This window comes from Periplaneta americana, chromosome 6 (assembly GCF_040183065.1).
Source record: "Periplaneta americana isolate PAMFEO1 chromosome 6, P.americana_PAMFEO1_priV1, whole genome shotgun sequence".
Taxonomy (NCBI): Eukaryota; Metazoa; Arthropoda; class Insecta; order Blattodea; family Blattidae; genus Periplaneta; species Periplaneta americana.
In genome coordinates, this window is record NC_091122.1 from 92,351,122 (window position 1) to 92,366,954 (window position 15,833).

The 15,833-nt window shown below is 35.2% G+C and overlaps 1 protein-coding gene across 1 annotated transcript in view; it reads left to right on the forward strand.

The window, feature by feature from the left end:
* The first annotated feature begins 3,978 nt into the window (after positions 1-3,978).
* Positions 3,979-15,833, forward strand: part of LOC138701502 (sodium channel modifier 1-like) — a 38,877-nt gene continuing 27,022 nt past the window's right edge. Inside the window, exons 1-3 of the mRNA XM_069828453.1 lie at positions 3,979-4,121; positions 4,208-4,261; positions 14,722-14,792. Of these exons, the coding sequence (XP_069684554.1) occupies positions 4,211-4,261; positions 14,722-14,792 (122 nt within the window). The 5' untranslated portion in view covers positions 3,979-4,121; positions 4,208-4,210. The remainder of the gene's footprint in view (positions 4,122-4,207; positions 4,262-14,721; positions 14,793-15,833) is intronic.

Consider the following 15,833-nt stretch of genomic DNA (forward strand, 5'->3'; position numbering starts at 1 on the left):
TGCAAAAAAACAGTGTTTTCAAAAATTTGTAGAAAACCTAGACTATAGAAACAATAGCACAAAAGTTTATAATTATATATCAACCCTAAATAACAATGCAAGAATGCAAAAAAGAAAACCATTAAAATTGTCTAATAAAACTCTATATCATGACCACAAAATAAGTGATGCCTTCGCCAAACATTTTACTAAAAAGAACTGCAAAATTAAAAAGCATAAACATGAAGAAAAAAGAATTAAACAGAACTTGAAACAGTATACCAAAATCATAAAGACAGTCTATTCAACTCAGACTTCACTATACAAGAATTGAAACAGTCTATAGTTAAATTAAAAAACAAAAAAACAGCCAGGTCTTGATCATATTTTTGGAGAATTTTTTAAATATTTAGGACCTAAGGCATTGTCCACCTGTCTCTGTCTCATTAATCAAATTTGGAACACCATTGTACCCTCTGCGTGGAAAAAAGCCATTATCCCGATTTTGAAACCAAATAAACCTGCAGATAACATAATATGAAGGGTTCAGAGCCATAGTGGGCCAAGCGCCATTTATTAAAAACGGAGTAAGCAAGGGTTAAAGTTAAGTCAATACCACAGTTTAATGAAAATTGACATATCATTTAGTTTTAATGTATATACTTTATATTACTTGCTATATTTTTCATTGAATTATGGTAATAACTTCATTTCTACTGTTTTAGTAAATGGTACTTGGCCCACTATGGTTCTGAACCCTTCTGGTTACTGTCCAGTTTCATTGACTAGTATATTCTCTAAGACAATGGAGTGAATGGTTCAAGCTAGACTTACATGGTATTTAGAAAAAAAATAATGTAAAATCACCGGCCCAAGCTGGATTTCGAACACATCACTCCACAATAGAGCAAGTTCTTAAAATGAGTCAAGAAATCAAAGATTCTTTAGATGTGTGTAATTCTGTCGCAGCTATCTTTGTTGAATTTGAAGATGGTTTTGGGTCAGTTTGGAAAATGAAACTTATGGATAAAACCATTCCTTCAGTGTTCTGCCCAAGGGCAGGTCTTTCACTGCTTTCTCTAGTCTGTCCTATTTTCTGCCTTCCTCTTTCTCTCATCATAATATGATCCATATATCTTAATGTCGTCTATCATATGATATCTTCTTCGGCCCCAAACTCTTCTTCTGTTCAGTGCATCTTTCAGTAGGCAGTTTCTTCTCAGCCAGTGACCCAACCAATTCCTTTTCCTCTTCCTGATCAGTTTCAGCATCATTCTTTCTTCACTTACTCTTTCCAACACAGCTTCATTTCTTATTCTGTCTGTCCACTTCACACTTTCCATTCTTCTCCATATCTACATTTCAAATGCTTCTAGTCGTTTCTCTTCACTTCGTTGTAATATCCATGTTTCTGCCCCATACAATGCCACACTCCATACAAATAACTTCATTAGTCTTTTCCTTAGTTCTATTTTCAGAGGTCTGCAGAAGATGTTTCTTTTGGATGAAATCATGAATTTAAATATTAATGGGAATATGCTACGATGGATTTACAGCTTCATTAATCAAAGATTTTGTGCAACAAAATATGGTAATGTAATATCAAAGTACAAACAAATGAAAATAGGTCTCCTTCAAGGTTCAGTACTTAGCCCAACACTTTTAATATTATGATAGATGACTTACCATCAAAAATTAAAACATTAATTGTACACTTCATGCACATGACTTAATAATTTGGACATCCACTTCTCGAAATCTTCAACATAGACTAAATTCACAAATAAATAATGCCTCTGCCTCACTGAAACATTGGTGCAACGATAATTGGATGAAAATTAATATTACTAAAACCTGTTATAAGATATTTTCTCTAACACATACATTACCTGAGTTCCACCTCAAAATCATCATCAGCCTTCAAGTGTTAGATCCCAGTGGATCTGTTACTGTCTCTTGCCAGCGTGTCCTAGGTCTTCATAAACTTCTTCGACCTCTTGGGATATACAACAAAATCTGCCTGGGCCATCTAGAGCTACTGAAACCTGTATTGCTGCAGATAATGGACAATAGGGTCAGTTTTTAATTTCTTCAGAATATTTACGTTCTGATGATGGTCAAGAAGAGAGTATCCAGCAGTTTTTCGCATGAATCTCATTTCGGCAGTTGTTAGCCATCTTTCATCGCATTTTCTTAGTGTCCATGCTACACTGCCATAAGCCAAAACTGGTCTTGCGAGAGTTTTGTAGATTTTCAGCCTTGTATGTCTGTACTTGGGAAGGTTTGAGTACACTGTTGATGGTTCCAGCAATTTTTATAAATTTTGAGATTTTGTTATCTATATCCTCATCAGTGATGTATGATAGATTATAACCTAAATAGTTGAATGAATTCACATGTTCCATTAATGTGCCATTTATAATGATTTTGGATGGAACTGGATCTTTTCCTAAAAAGGCCATGTTTTTTTGTTTTTTCGGTTGATATTTCCATATTAAATTTTGAAGCAGTTATTTGTAAGTTGTGGATGGCTCGTTGCAGTTCATCTTCTGATGTTGCAATAATAACTTGATCGTCAGCAAACATCAGAGTGTCGAGACAAATGTTCTGGTTGATTTGTATTCTGGCATGATGGCCTTGCCTCCAAATTTTGAGGATGTGGTTCATATATGTGATAAACAAAAGTGATGAGAGACCACATCCTTGTCTAACACCTTGATTTATTGCATATTGCAGCAGTAAACAAATGTAAGGCTACATGTTGCGGGCTAGAAAAGGGGCTTCTATTACAGCTCACTTGGCTAAACCTTCGGACTCTAGTTATAATAGTTATCCAAAAGTAAGTTCCCAATTTGAAAAGCTGTATCTTCTGTACATATCAGTTTGGTTATATAGGTAGGCTACCATTACTGTTAGAAGATCTGATTTTTTTTTAAGATGCGTGTTTCGATGCTACGGTAACTGTGTCACACTTGTATACCGGCCTACAGACACCAGTTGTAAGAGAGTAATTTTAATAATTCACAACGGTTTTACCTTTACGAGTTGGAATTGGCCTCCTTCAATGCTATTACGAATGCAATAGACAATATACATATGCATTGAGAAGATATCGAACGTTACATGGATTGAGAAATGGACATTTCGAATTGAACGGAGGTGTTAACACTTCTATTTGTCTATGGTTAACACACATAGTTGCAGGACATGGGCAGAAGATAATCGGAACACAATTGTACAGCAAGGATTACATTATATCAAAGTTACTGTCTGTTGTTGTTTTACATGTTTCATAATAGGATCGTATTTCTATGAAGAAATTGAAAATGGACAAATAAAAAGTGACAGCGATATTTTCAAATCTTGTAAGACTTTGCAATACCAGCATTACAAAATCATGAAATCGAAAACTTTGTTTTCGTGCAAGACTACGCTCCACCTCACGTACACAATAATGTAAAAACACTATTGCGCAACACATTTGGTGATAGTGTAATTAGTAAGCATTTTCCGAACAGTTGGCCTTCTAGGTCACCAGACATAAATCCCGCTGGCTACTGATTATGGTGTTATCTAAAAGAAAATGTATTTCTTAGTGGATCTACTACACGTGAGTAACTGGTACAATCAATACCGGATGTCATTGAAAACATCCCTAAGAATGTGCTTACTATATAATGCCGTTTATAGCATAAAAGAAAAAACTTATTTCTTATTGAACAACGGTGGTGGTCATATTTAAATTTTTCGTGTTTGAATAAAATCCCATTTCTTTGCGAACAAATTCGTATTTTTATTTTTGTGGAATCTAGAAATTTGACGAACTTATTACCATTTCAAAATGGGAACTTTTGAATAACATACGTGAAGCGCGGCCGTGATGTACAAGGCTCTTTAGCTTTAAAAAAGCCTTGCATGATGTAAGGGTGGTCGAGGGAAAGTTTGTTCGTAGAAGGGAAATTTCAACCTATATCGAGGGAAATTATAGGAACATAATCTGACAACACTGGATCCTTCACTTCAGAAATATCTTGTCTGCGGATTTGCGGCGTTACCCATGATTGTATTGTTTCCCGGTGTTCTGGTTTTGTGATTTTGTAGTGGCATTTGGTTTTAAGTGTGTACAGCACGTACTTAGCAGCGTGAGTACGCTTATATTCGAAAATGAGAGACATGAAATACCTTATTTGGAAATTATTTTATACTCTGTTATTTTCTTCATTCGTAGGTTATGTCTTTCAAGAGGGACGGTGATGATGTAGACTTGCTTCGCAGTCTTAAGGTACAGTAATGCATAATATGTGCATTATGATTGGTAATTAAGGTACAAGTTATCGTTTCTCTTTTTATCTCCCTGTCGTAATAATGTTTTACTGTGATATTGAATAAGTTCATTTTATGTAATTATGGTTCACGGCCAAGCCACTGTATTTAGTGTGTTACGAAAGGAAGACATTTGCCTTTTTTTTTTTTAAATCAAAAAGAAAACTGTACTTCGGTTAATATGGCGGACATCGAGGATCAGTGACAGGTTAGGTTTCGTTTGTTCAAATTTTTTTTGTATAGTCTGATATATATGCAAGGCATATTAAAAACGTGAACAAATCAAACCTAATTTTTTGCTGATCCTCGATGATTTCATTGATGTCCGGGTAATTTGCTAGGAGACGTCGTTGCATATAGACCACTTTTACACTAAACCTAAAATTTGTTTTTGCAAAATATACTAAAATCCTAAACTAACCTAACCTAACCTCTACCTTAATCTGTGACAGGTTACGTTAGGTTAGGTTAGTGTTTTAGTATATGTTGTATACACTAAGGTTAGGTTTAGTGTAAAAGTGGTCTATATGCAACGACATCTAGCAAATTACCATATATATATATATTTATTTATTTATTTATTTATTAAGAACACACACTCATCAGGCTTACAATTATGTATTTATACACCACAATATCCTTTAGATATGTGTCAGAAGAAGAACAATTGTTTGTATAGGCCTATATCTGAAATCTGATTAGTGTAATATGTAGCTATTTGGCCATGTATGCAATCGAGAGGAAAAGGAACAGGCCACCCTACCCCATTATCTTTTGGCCTAGTTGCCTCATAAGTGGTACCTTGTTGGTGTCACTTGTGAGGTTCAGACTTGCCTTAGGACCATTGCTTACGAGATTATACAAGTTGGCGCATAGCATGATCGAGAGTGGGACTCGGAGCGTCATTACAATTTCTGCCGCTAGGTTCGCCTCACAGTTCTAATAGGTTCATTCCAACAAGCGTTTCATGGATCATTACGATCCGCGAAATCGTTCCAACAGCGTCCAGTCCAGTTTCAATCCCATAGCAGATGCTCAACCAGTGCATGCGCATAAGATGGTACAGGAACCGTACATTAATTGTATGATACTAAATTTTAGTGGATACTATAAAAATATATAAAAGTTACGAAAATATGAATCAATAACATGAAAACATGGATCAGTTCATAGTCTAGCCTAACCTAACCTATGTAAACGACTAAACACTTCAGTAAATAACTACGATCACGTACCTTACATAATGATGAGGTGAATTGATTTCTCTCACTTCCATGAAAAAATTATGCATGTGTTCACGATGATCTGGGTATGCCCTCTTGAACATGAACTCTGCTAAATATTCGATATCTGTAAGTACGATATCAAACACAACAACATGGTTGAGGACTACTTCCAATTGGCTGATATCCATTGCCATTCTTACATAACCATATAAATTCCGTTGCACGTATACTACAACCTTCACATAAACCACCATCACGAGACTTAGAACTGCACGCTCCTTCTATTACCAGAACTAATGTCAAAAACTAATGTCAAAGTGACAGAGACAAAATGAAAAGAATCGAATTAATGTGACGTCACCAAACATCGACTTAAATACATTAGACAAACAATATGCGACTTGCAACAGAATCATCTTGGCTGTCTGCGCATGTGCGGAATGTATGGACTTGGTTAATAGAAACCTAAAGTTTACGAAACCTAACCTTCATATAAGCAAGATGTGTTACCTGAGCACGAAGAGAACTTTTTTATTTGATCTGGAATGTACACGCGAAAATAAATCCTAGTAAGGATCACGCTGGCACTGCACATGTGGAACAGCCAAACTGTTCCTGTCGCGAGCCCCCTCCTGACAAAACACAACATGGCTGAGGACCACTTCCAGTCAACCGTTACCCGTAAGTACTTAAATACAGTAAAACCTCGATAAGATGCACCCGGTTATTACGCTGTCCCATGTAATACGCTTTTTTTTTGCCTGGTCCCTGCACATTTCACATATAACGCCTTTATAAAATACCCCATTTGTTGCGCTCAAGTCCTGCATAATACGCTGTTTTTGTGGAATATTTTCAATGTAATTTTCAGTAATGTACTGTAACAGCAATGAAACATTTTGATCATTGAACTTACTGGTGCCGTTAACCTGAAAAGTATTGGTATTCGATCCTTTACCTGCACATTTAAACCTTCATACTTCATACCTTAGTATACCCCACCCTCTTGTTACGCTCTGTTATTCGACTCCTTATCTGCATCGTTGAAGCCTACATGCAGTTACAATACCTCACCCTCTTGCTAACCCTCTCTCTCAAACAGCATTCCTCACTCGGCAGTAATAAAATTTTGGAAATTTTTGCTGGGCAGTTTGTTGTCCTTTTGTGTATTGAAGTGTCTGTGAATGTGATTACAATGAGTGTTAAACGAAAAGCCCTTTCTGTGTCGGAAAAATTGGAAATCTTATGAAAGTACGATGAGAACAGTACTCTTACTCAGAAACAATTCTCTGATGCATTAGGAATCCCATCATCGACATTAAGAACAATAATAAAAAATCGCGACTCAATCACTACAGCTGCGACGTTGGGAGGATGTAATCGCAGAAACTGAAGTGTGGTAAACCTGAGGACTTGGAGAACACACACACGGCAAACAAATATAAATGGCTCTTTTTTTTTTTTTTTTTTTTTTTTTCCAAAGAATTAAGTACAGTACATATTGTAAATGTCTTTGACATACAGTACAGTAATTACATAATGGAATAATATTGTATTACCTTTCAAGAATCATGTATTGCAATAAAGAAAAATGCTAATAGATACTGTATATAAGTAAAAATTAGTATACCCACCTAATACACTGTCCCGATTAATACGCGTTTTACACCCGGTCCCTTGAACAGCGTCTTATCGGGGTTTTACTGTATAATAAATCTAAACTATTATTGTTTTCCGCTCACTTTTTCGAAGTGTTTCCACATTAGGTATAATAATCAGAAGATTTTAAAATATTAGGCCTAATTTCATAAAAAACCAAAAGCTGTACTTACAGATAATTACCACAATGTCCTGTGTTACGGAAGAAATTGAAAAAGACATGGATTAAATAAGCAGAAAAGTAATGAAATCAGATGTCTGCTCTGTCTGTGGCCAAAAAAAAAATTACTGTGTTTTCTGTAGCACCCGACACTGAAGGTTTCTTTAACGAAAAAAATTGAAAACTGCCTAATTTTCAGAGAGAAGGTAGTTTTGAATGTGAAGAGTTCATATTGGACATAATTTGACTTTAAAACATATTAGAAAATAGCTAAAAATTGGAAAGAATTTATCGGTGTAGGTAACCTAAAAATCATTGGTAATTTCCTAGAAGACGGGCAAAATCCAACATGGCTGACGAAAACTACCAAAACGTTCTGCCAACTATGAAGTTCAAATGTCACCAAACATTATAAAATCAAAGATGGAAAATCAAACATATATTCATATTTTTAAGGAAGAAAAAGCCCTTCGAAAAATGAAAATATGTTTAATTTTTCATCTTTGATTTTTATGGTGTTTGGTGGCATTTGAACTTCATAGTTGGTAGTACTTTTCTGGCAGTTTTCGTCCGAACTTTACCCACACAAATCACTAAAACACAAAACAAAACAATAATTTATCACCTAATCAAACAAAATTCAATCCTCATTGACGTCTTCAAAGACAACCACTTCACTTGCATTATGACACAGGCTTCAAGGCAATCAAAACTTAAAGCATGCAGCCAACAAAGAACTAAACCACCACTTTGTCGTACAGTCAACTTCACATAACTAAACCATGTATTTACACAAAATGAAATTCTCTTTGAACTCTTATTACACCTTAACTTGTACGGAAAATTCAATGACCAATTCCTTGGAATCACAGGAACAGTTTTCTCGTCAACAATCGACACAATTTTTATTCACCAGCGAAAGAACTGAACCAAAATCGACATAAAATGTAATACTCTGTTCTATGTTCACAATCTTTCACAGATATCATAAAATGACAAACTTTCAATAGCTTTACCCATCAGACACAATATAACACCACTCACGTCAAACAACCAAGAACAACTTACTGACGTCATTATCCATTCAAAATTAACGAAAATTCTAGAACACATGATGACAGCTATAACCAATCAAATCGAAGGAAAATCATAAAATGACAAACTTCCAATAGCTTTAGCCAGCAAAACAGTATAACACCACTCGCGTCAAACAACCAAGAACAATTGACAACGTCATTACCCATTCAAAATTAACGAAAATTCTAGAACAAATGACAACTATAACCAATCAAATTGAAACATCATCAATGCGACACCTCGTATAAAAACCTAGAACTAACATATAAAAGTCACTAAAAATCACTAACATTTAACTCTAAAGTAAAAAAGTTGGTAATACTTAGTACATCCAACCAGGTGCCCGTCTTCTATGAAATTACCAAATCATTATTTAACGTGTGAAATAAAGAATTAGAACACTTCAAAATGAACTCGTAACACATGTTTAACTTCATTTAGATATGTAAGACATACCAAAAACTTACGCTAACCTAACCTAAACCTGTCACAGTTTCGTATATGCAAGACATATCAAAAGCCTAAACCAATCTAACCTAACCTGTCACGGATTTCTGCACATAGAACTTCGAAAAATGTAAGTTGGAAGTTTCGGTGTTGCATGCTATAGAAAAGCCATACAATTTAGCCTTCTTATTGCTCTGTTAAGTTCTCTAATTCTTTGTGCAGTTGATTTTGTCATATATTAGCATACACAGTTAGAAAACTGTACTAGGTTTACTCATAGAAACAAAATTGAAGACAGCTTCAGACAACGAAAAAGGAGGGGAAAACAAATAAACTTATAAGGTTACATTTTACTATAAATTACGAAGTTATTGCAACTGAAGTCATTCTGCAACAAAGAAATTTCCTTCCATAACATAAATTTTGTAAACAAAAAACATGTGAGCTAGTACTTGTAATATATCAATTTTATTATCATCTGGTAGCTCATAATATCAGAAAGGAGGATTAATTTATTCAAACCAATAGTATGTATATTTTTTAAAGCAACCTGAAAAATATGTAAAATGTTATGGAAGGAAACTTACATTTCTGGGGTTTTCTTTACTAATGAGTAATGAAGCACATTCTTTTTTCTTACTGCAAAAATATATTGGCCTGTTAAAGAAGTGTATCCACAGTAAACAAACATTTCAGTAATGCATATTTGAATTTTAAATATTTTGTTTCAGTAACACTCAAAATCCATGTTTTTCACTTTCTTTTTTTGCAGATTCAAAATTATTTTATTTTGAAAATTAATCAATCTTCTTAATGTATCCAGCTGTTTGCTGACAACATAAAGCCCACTATAGTCTATTCAGTTGTTGTTTTTCACGAGAAATGAGGGGTATTTTGATCGGTGTTCATTATAGATGCCTGTTGCTAGTAGCCAGAGTTGGGGTATATTTTTTTTTTATTTTGAAAATTAATGTTAATGCAGCAAATGTCAAAGGTTTTACTATCTAAATAAATTACATTTCCATGAGAATTTAATAGTTTTAAAATCAGTGGTTATGTCCATCAATAAATATCATTGCTTGACTCTTCAAATCGAAATGAGTATTGAATATATCTATGAAATGCATTCTGGGTGAAATTAGTGCTGAGTTACTTCTCATGATTTCGGAAGTGAAAATCCACCATTACACTACGTTATTACTGACAACATCACAAAACAAAAAATCACCAGCCTATATGCAGGGCATAATAAAGGCCTAAACTAACATAACCTATCACATTTGTATATGCAAGGCATAGTTTGAAACTTTCGTAATGTTACCAAAGTTATGTTTATTTAACTGAGGAGAGAGCTCTAAACACTTGATGTTTAAGCGAAGTAACCCAGTGCTTGTTTAGCCGCATTCTGTAATTTAACTGTAGATTATATCGTTTATCACTCTCAAAAGTTGTTATAAAAGTTTTGTGATCTGTGGTATTGAATGGATACATTAAACCAGTGGTTCCCAACCTTTTTCGACTCGCGAACCCCTTCCACAATGATCTGAGTTGGATGAACCATTGACTTTTAAATATACTGTGAATTTTATTAGTAACAACAATGTAATTTATTCGTCACAACAATAATTCCTTTCTACAATTCACCTTAAACGCTCTCGTCAACAATTGGATCTTCACTCAACACAGTATTCGTTATAGCACTCCACCGACGACAATGACAATTTACTTGGACTATTACGCACAACAATGAACTGTTAATCTTAAATAATATTTACAAAGCACTATTTACAAATCAGAACTACCAGTTCTCAGTTCACAGTTCTTCTATCTCAGTCACTCGAGTTCACGGTATCTCGAACCACAGACCTTCAGAGACAGTTCACTGTACTCGAACTCGGGTCCCTCCAACTGCGGTCCACTGCACTCGAACTCAGGCCTTCGGATGCTGACGCAGATGCGGACGCACACTCGAGTCGAACTCTGGCTTGCTTGCTCTGGCTTACTCACTGACTGAATAACTGAAAAACTGCTCGAGTTCGCTGGCGCTTCTTCTTTTATAGCAAAATCATAGTTGCGAGAATTTTCTACAGGTGTGTAGAGAATTATCTGGATATCTCCACTTCGACGGACTTCTCGAAGGGTCGGGAAGGTCCGTTTCCCATTCACTGCGTTAAGTAGCAGCTGCGCGCGCAGCCTCCCCTCGCGTGTAGGCCCCTTTCCCCACTACTCCGCCGCGCGCCGGCCCTCCGTGCTCCGCGCGATCTGCTTTCTTGCGGGACGCTGGTCGTGAGTTCGATTCTCACGTCGCTGTCACAATACATACAGTAGACCTGTATAAAATTTAATTCCAAGCAAAAGGTTTAATAACCTTAAATGAACTTAACCCTTAACGGTTAAAACCTATAGCTACTCTAGTTATGGCTTAAAAGTTACACAATGTGTAAGTCTAGTTGCAATAATAAATACAAGTTTTCATTGTAATTACTCACCTCTTCCTTGGAATTCAGTGAGAAGGTTGCGCCTGCTTTCCATGGCACAGAGCTTTGAATTCAGGAACCACAGAAGTTAAATAAAGTCTCAAATCACTTTCAGCACAAAGTCTGTTTCTGTATTTATTTTTTAAATAGGAATATGAAGAAAACGACTTTTCGCACAAATATGTGGATGAAAAGCTAATAAAGCCGTTATGCCTTTATTCACTAACACTGGGAACTCCTTTAAACTCAACCAAAAACCAATTAAAGACAAAGATTTATAACTTTTCTGTAACTGAAAATCAGTGGAAATTTCAAGAAGCTGCTCTGTTTCATCTATGCTTAATATGGATTTTAAAATTGTTGACTCTTCGAAGGGATTGCAAATCCAATTGTTGTTATTGGACATTGCAGGTCTGAAGGTTTTTCCAAGTCTCTTCAAATGTTCTTTAACCATGTTCTTGACATTTTCGTCCAAAGAAAGATGATTTTCCACCAGGAAGTCGTGAAGGGTATCAAAGCACTCGGTTTGATTGCTATTGAAACACGTTTCCCAAAAATTAAGTTTTTTAATGAATGATTCGATACGGTCTTGCACAATATAAACATTTATATTTGACCCCTGGAGAGATAAGTTTAAACTGTTAAATTTTTAGAAAATGTCTGTCAAATAAGCTAAAGTCTGAAGCCAGATTTCATCTTCCATGCACTTTGCTTGGTGAAAGGCATGGCTGGTGAGGAAAACGTAAACTTCGTCTTTAAGCTCATACAGTCTGGAAATAGTTCTACCTCGAGATAGCCACCTAACTTCAGTGTGAGACAATAAACACTTATAAATGCTTCCCATTTCCTCACAAAGCACTGCAAAGATGCGGGAATTTGTAGGGCGAGCCTTAATAAAATTAATTATTTTCACTTCATCATCCAGCACACATTTCAATCCATCGGGCATGCATGTAGAAACAAGAGCCTGTCTATGAATGCAACAATGCATTCGGAGCTACCGATTTCACTTTGGCAACAAACCCAGCATAACATCCTATCATAGATTTTGCACCATCTGAACAAATGCCTACACAGTGAGTCCAGTCTATTGAATTTTCGCGAAAGTATTCATCGGTTATATCTCCTCCTGTAGTTCTGTCTTTTAAGGGTTTGCAGAATAGTAGCTCCTCTTCTACAGACTCCCCATTAATATGACGGACGAAAAGTAACAAAATGGCTAAATTGGCAACATCAGTTGATTTGTCAAGTTGAATCGCAAAAGAATAACTGGCACGAACTCTTTCCAAAATTTCATTTTTGACATAATTTGCCATGTCTTTAATCCGGCGGTTGATCGTATTGTCGGCCAATGGTACCATATTGACTTTTTTTTTTGTGAATGATTCTCCAAGCATGCACTGTACTACATAATTTATACATGGCCGCACTAATCTTCAGCTATTGAATGAGGTTTTGCAGTTTTAGCAATTCTGTAGCTAACGCGATAAGACGCTTCAAGAGCATTCTCATTGTCACTGTTTGTAGCAGATACAAAAGTAGTTAAATCATTTTTCCACTTGTTAGCTTTTCGTGTAAAATATCAGCAGATTTGTTTACGTGGGTGGGGTGTTTAGTGTCTAAATGGCGTTTAAGTAGAGAAGGTTTCAGACTACTGTTAGCAAGAATGTCGCCACAAACAACACACTGTGGTCTTGGACAGTCCTTGTCACCTATATATGAAAATCCAAACCTAGTGTAATTATCATCGTACTTTCTTTTCTTTACACACGGTTCACTTTTGTCAGATTGACACACATCACTAGAAGCTGAATGACCTGTTGACACAACACTAATTTGCGATTTTGTTAAACCCTGTTTCCCTTTCAAACTTCCACTTTTCAACCAGTTAGCCATTTTAATGTGAACAGAAACTATTCTGATACACAACTGACAACTTAACTGCATTTGCCACAAGGAAAGAAGAAGTAGGCTATTGTTGAAAATACAAAATTAAATATAAGTTTGTTGAAATTCCACATTAACATCTATAATCAAAGGCCTGACCACCATGTAACTGTTCCTTAGTCAGGCTGCAGTACTGTTGTTAGTATTGTTAGAACACAAAGAAGCTGGCAGACTAAATTTCCATTGTAGCGAAATCAAATGCATTCTTAATGTTGTTACATAACTGTAAATCAGGCATTCGCGGTAAATATTAATTTATTGTGGAAATAATGTGATAAATTCCTATGTTACACATATGTAACAAGGGGCTTTATAGGGTTAATTTAATTTTAAGATAATATTATTATTATTATTATTATTATTATTATTATTATTATTATTATTATTATTATGACAATGCCACAGAAGAAATGAAGGAAACAATAATAGGCCTAAGCTCGAAACCCGCCATTATGGAAAAGTTTTGGCGAACCCCTTGAAATATTTTGCAAACGCCCTGGGGGTTCCCAAACCACAGGTTGGGAAACGATGCATTAAACAATGACGGTTCAAATTAAAATAGGCCATTCTTGAAATACACTACTACAGAACACTCATTCATGCTAACCGGTTAGGTTAGGTTTGTTTCTTTGTATAGTTAATTGGGTTTGAAGTGCCCGAGATTTGCATGAGTTACCTCCTCTGAACGATTCCCCACACTAGCCTCGTACATATGTAACCTAACCTTTGATTAATTATTATTTAAATTACTACTATAGGGTTAATGTAAAAGTGGTGTATATGTAACAATGTCACCTAGCAAATTACCCCGCTTACAAATACTTTCGACAAACAGTTGACAAATATTTATCTTACGTTGTTATGGTAGCTGTGCCATATTGAAGTTTTCCATTTCTCCCCTTCCTTAAGATTTCTTGCCTCCCTGACCTTCTTTCATCATATCAGTAATGCAAGCATTACCATTCAAATCCAACACATGATTGCATAATTGACTCCACTTTGCCGTGAGTTCCTGGGCGAATTACTGAAGAACAAAAAAATTTCAGTTCATATAGGCTACATTGATTCAATTAGATCCACACATTTAAGCAATCCTAGAGGACACTGACCATACACCATTATCTTCACTAGACTTATTACTAATATTATCCTTTCCTCTTACAGCCCATAATTCTCTTTCTTTTATTATTATGTCATTGATAGCATTACCTCTTGAATTCCTCCTTGACCTCTCAAGGCGACAATGTAAGTCTTTCCTTTCCCCATTGCCCAAATGCTTCTTCTGGTAGGTGAATGTGCGACTGTGATTCACTTCTGAAGTATTACCAAAGTAATTGACAGTTTTCATTGAATAACTCTTATTCAGTTTCTTCAGTGTATTTATACATTTTATAATCATGTAATAGTATGTTCTTCATTGTTGTAGCATCGCCGTGTGTGTGAATTGCTGTCAAATCACATACCAGATGACGAAGCATTACTACTTAAAAATGGAAGGTAAGTTGGTAGTTGTGACTTCAGAGATTGAGTTAGTAAGCCAAAAATGTAGATCTGTGCTTCATTCATTTTGTCAACCTTTCTGTTGCATAAGGACTTTTTGTCTATCAGTTATGATACATTTTTCCATGGTTGTGTTTAATTGACAGTCTTGCATTATTCTGACCTCCTGATCAAGGAGTCCTGCTATTTGAAACTTATGAAAGGTCCAGTTCTTGAAGTAGATAATAGATATAAATTGTCAGCTGTATGGACATCAATATGATGGCTCTAAACTATGCGATAAATGGTGGCACAGCAATAGTAAGCCACAGGATCACCAACATATCTGATTAGGAATCATAATTGTTATCTAAGTGTGTGTTGTGATCCACATTATATACGTAGCTTTTTGTTGGAATAAGTTGGTTAGATTAAGTTTGTTTAGGTTTCTTTAGTTTACTGTTGCGTAGGGCAGATAGATAGTGCAGAGTTGCTTAGATAAGTTAGTTATATAGTGTAGAATAAATAGAATAGAGTAGGTAGTTAGCTTAAATTGAGTGTTAGGTAGCTTAGTTTAGATAGGGCAGCTTAGATAAGTAGTATAGAATAAGTGTGGTTAATGATATAAAGTTAATATATCTCAGGTGAGAGCATAGAATATGTAGTCTAGCTAGCATAGATACCTTAAATTAGGTTAGATAGGCTAGCTTAGGTATGGTTACTTTTGTTTCTGTTTTGTTGACAATATCACTATGTTGTTATTAACAAAAATATCGTAATATGTTGCTGTACATGCCTTGCTTCTGCTGTATAAGACAGTGCATTGTCAGAAAAGGGCTGATGGGTTTATGACTAGCTGGGTGGTCTCTCCAGTGTTTGCATTTTTAATGTTGTCATATTGACGTCCATACAACTGATGATAATTTTATTATTATTATTATTATTATTATTATTATTATTATTATTATTATTATTGTTGTTATTGTTAGGCGAATTAATATAAATACTAAGGCACAATAATCACAAATGAAAATAATTTGTACAAAGAAATTAACCATA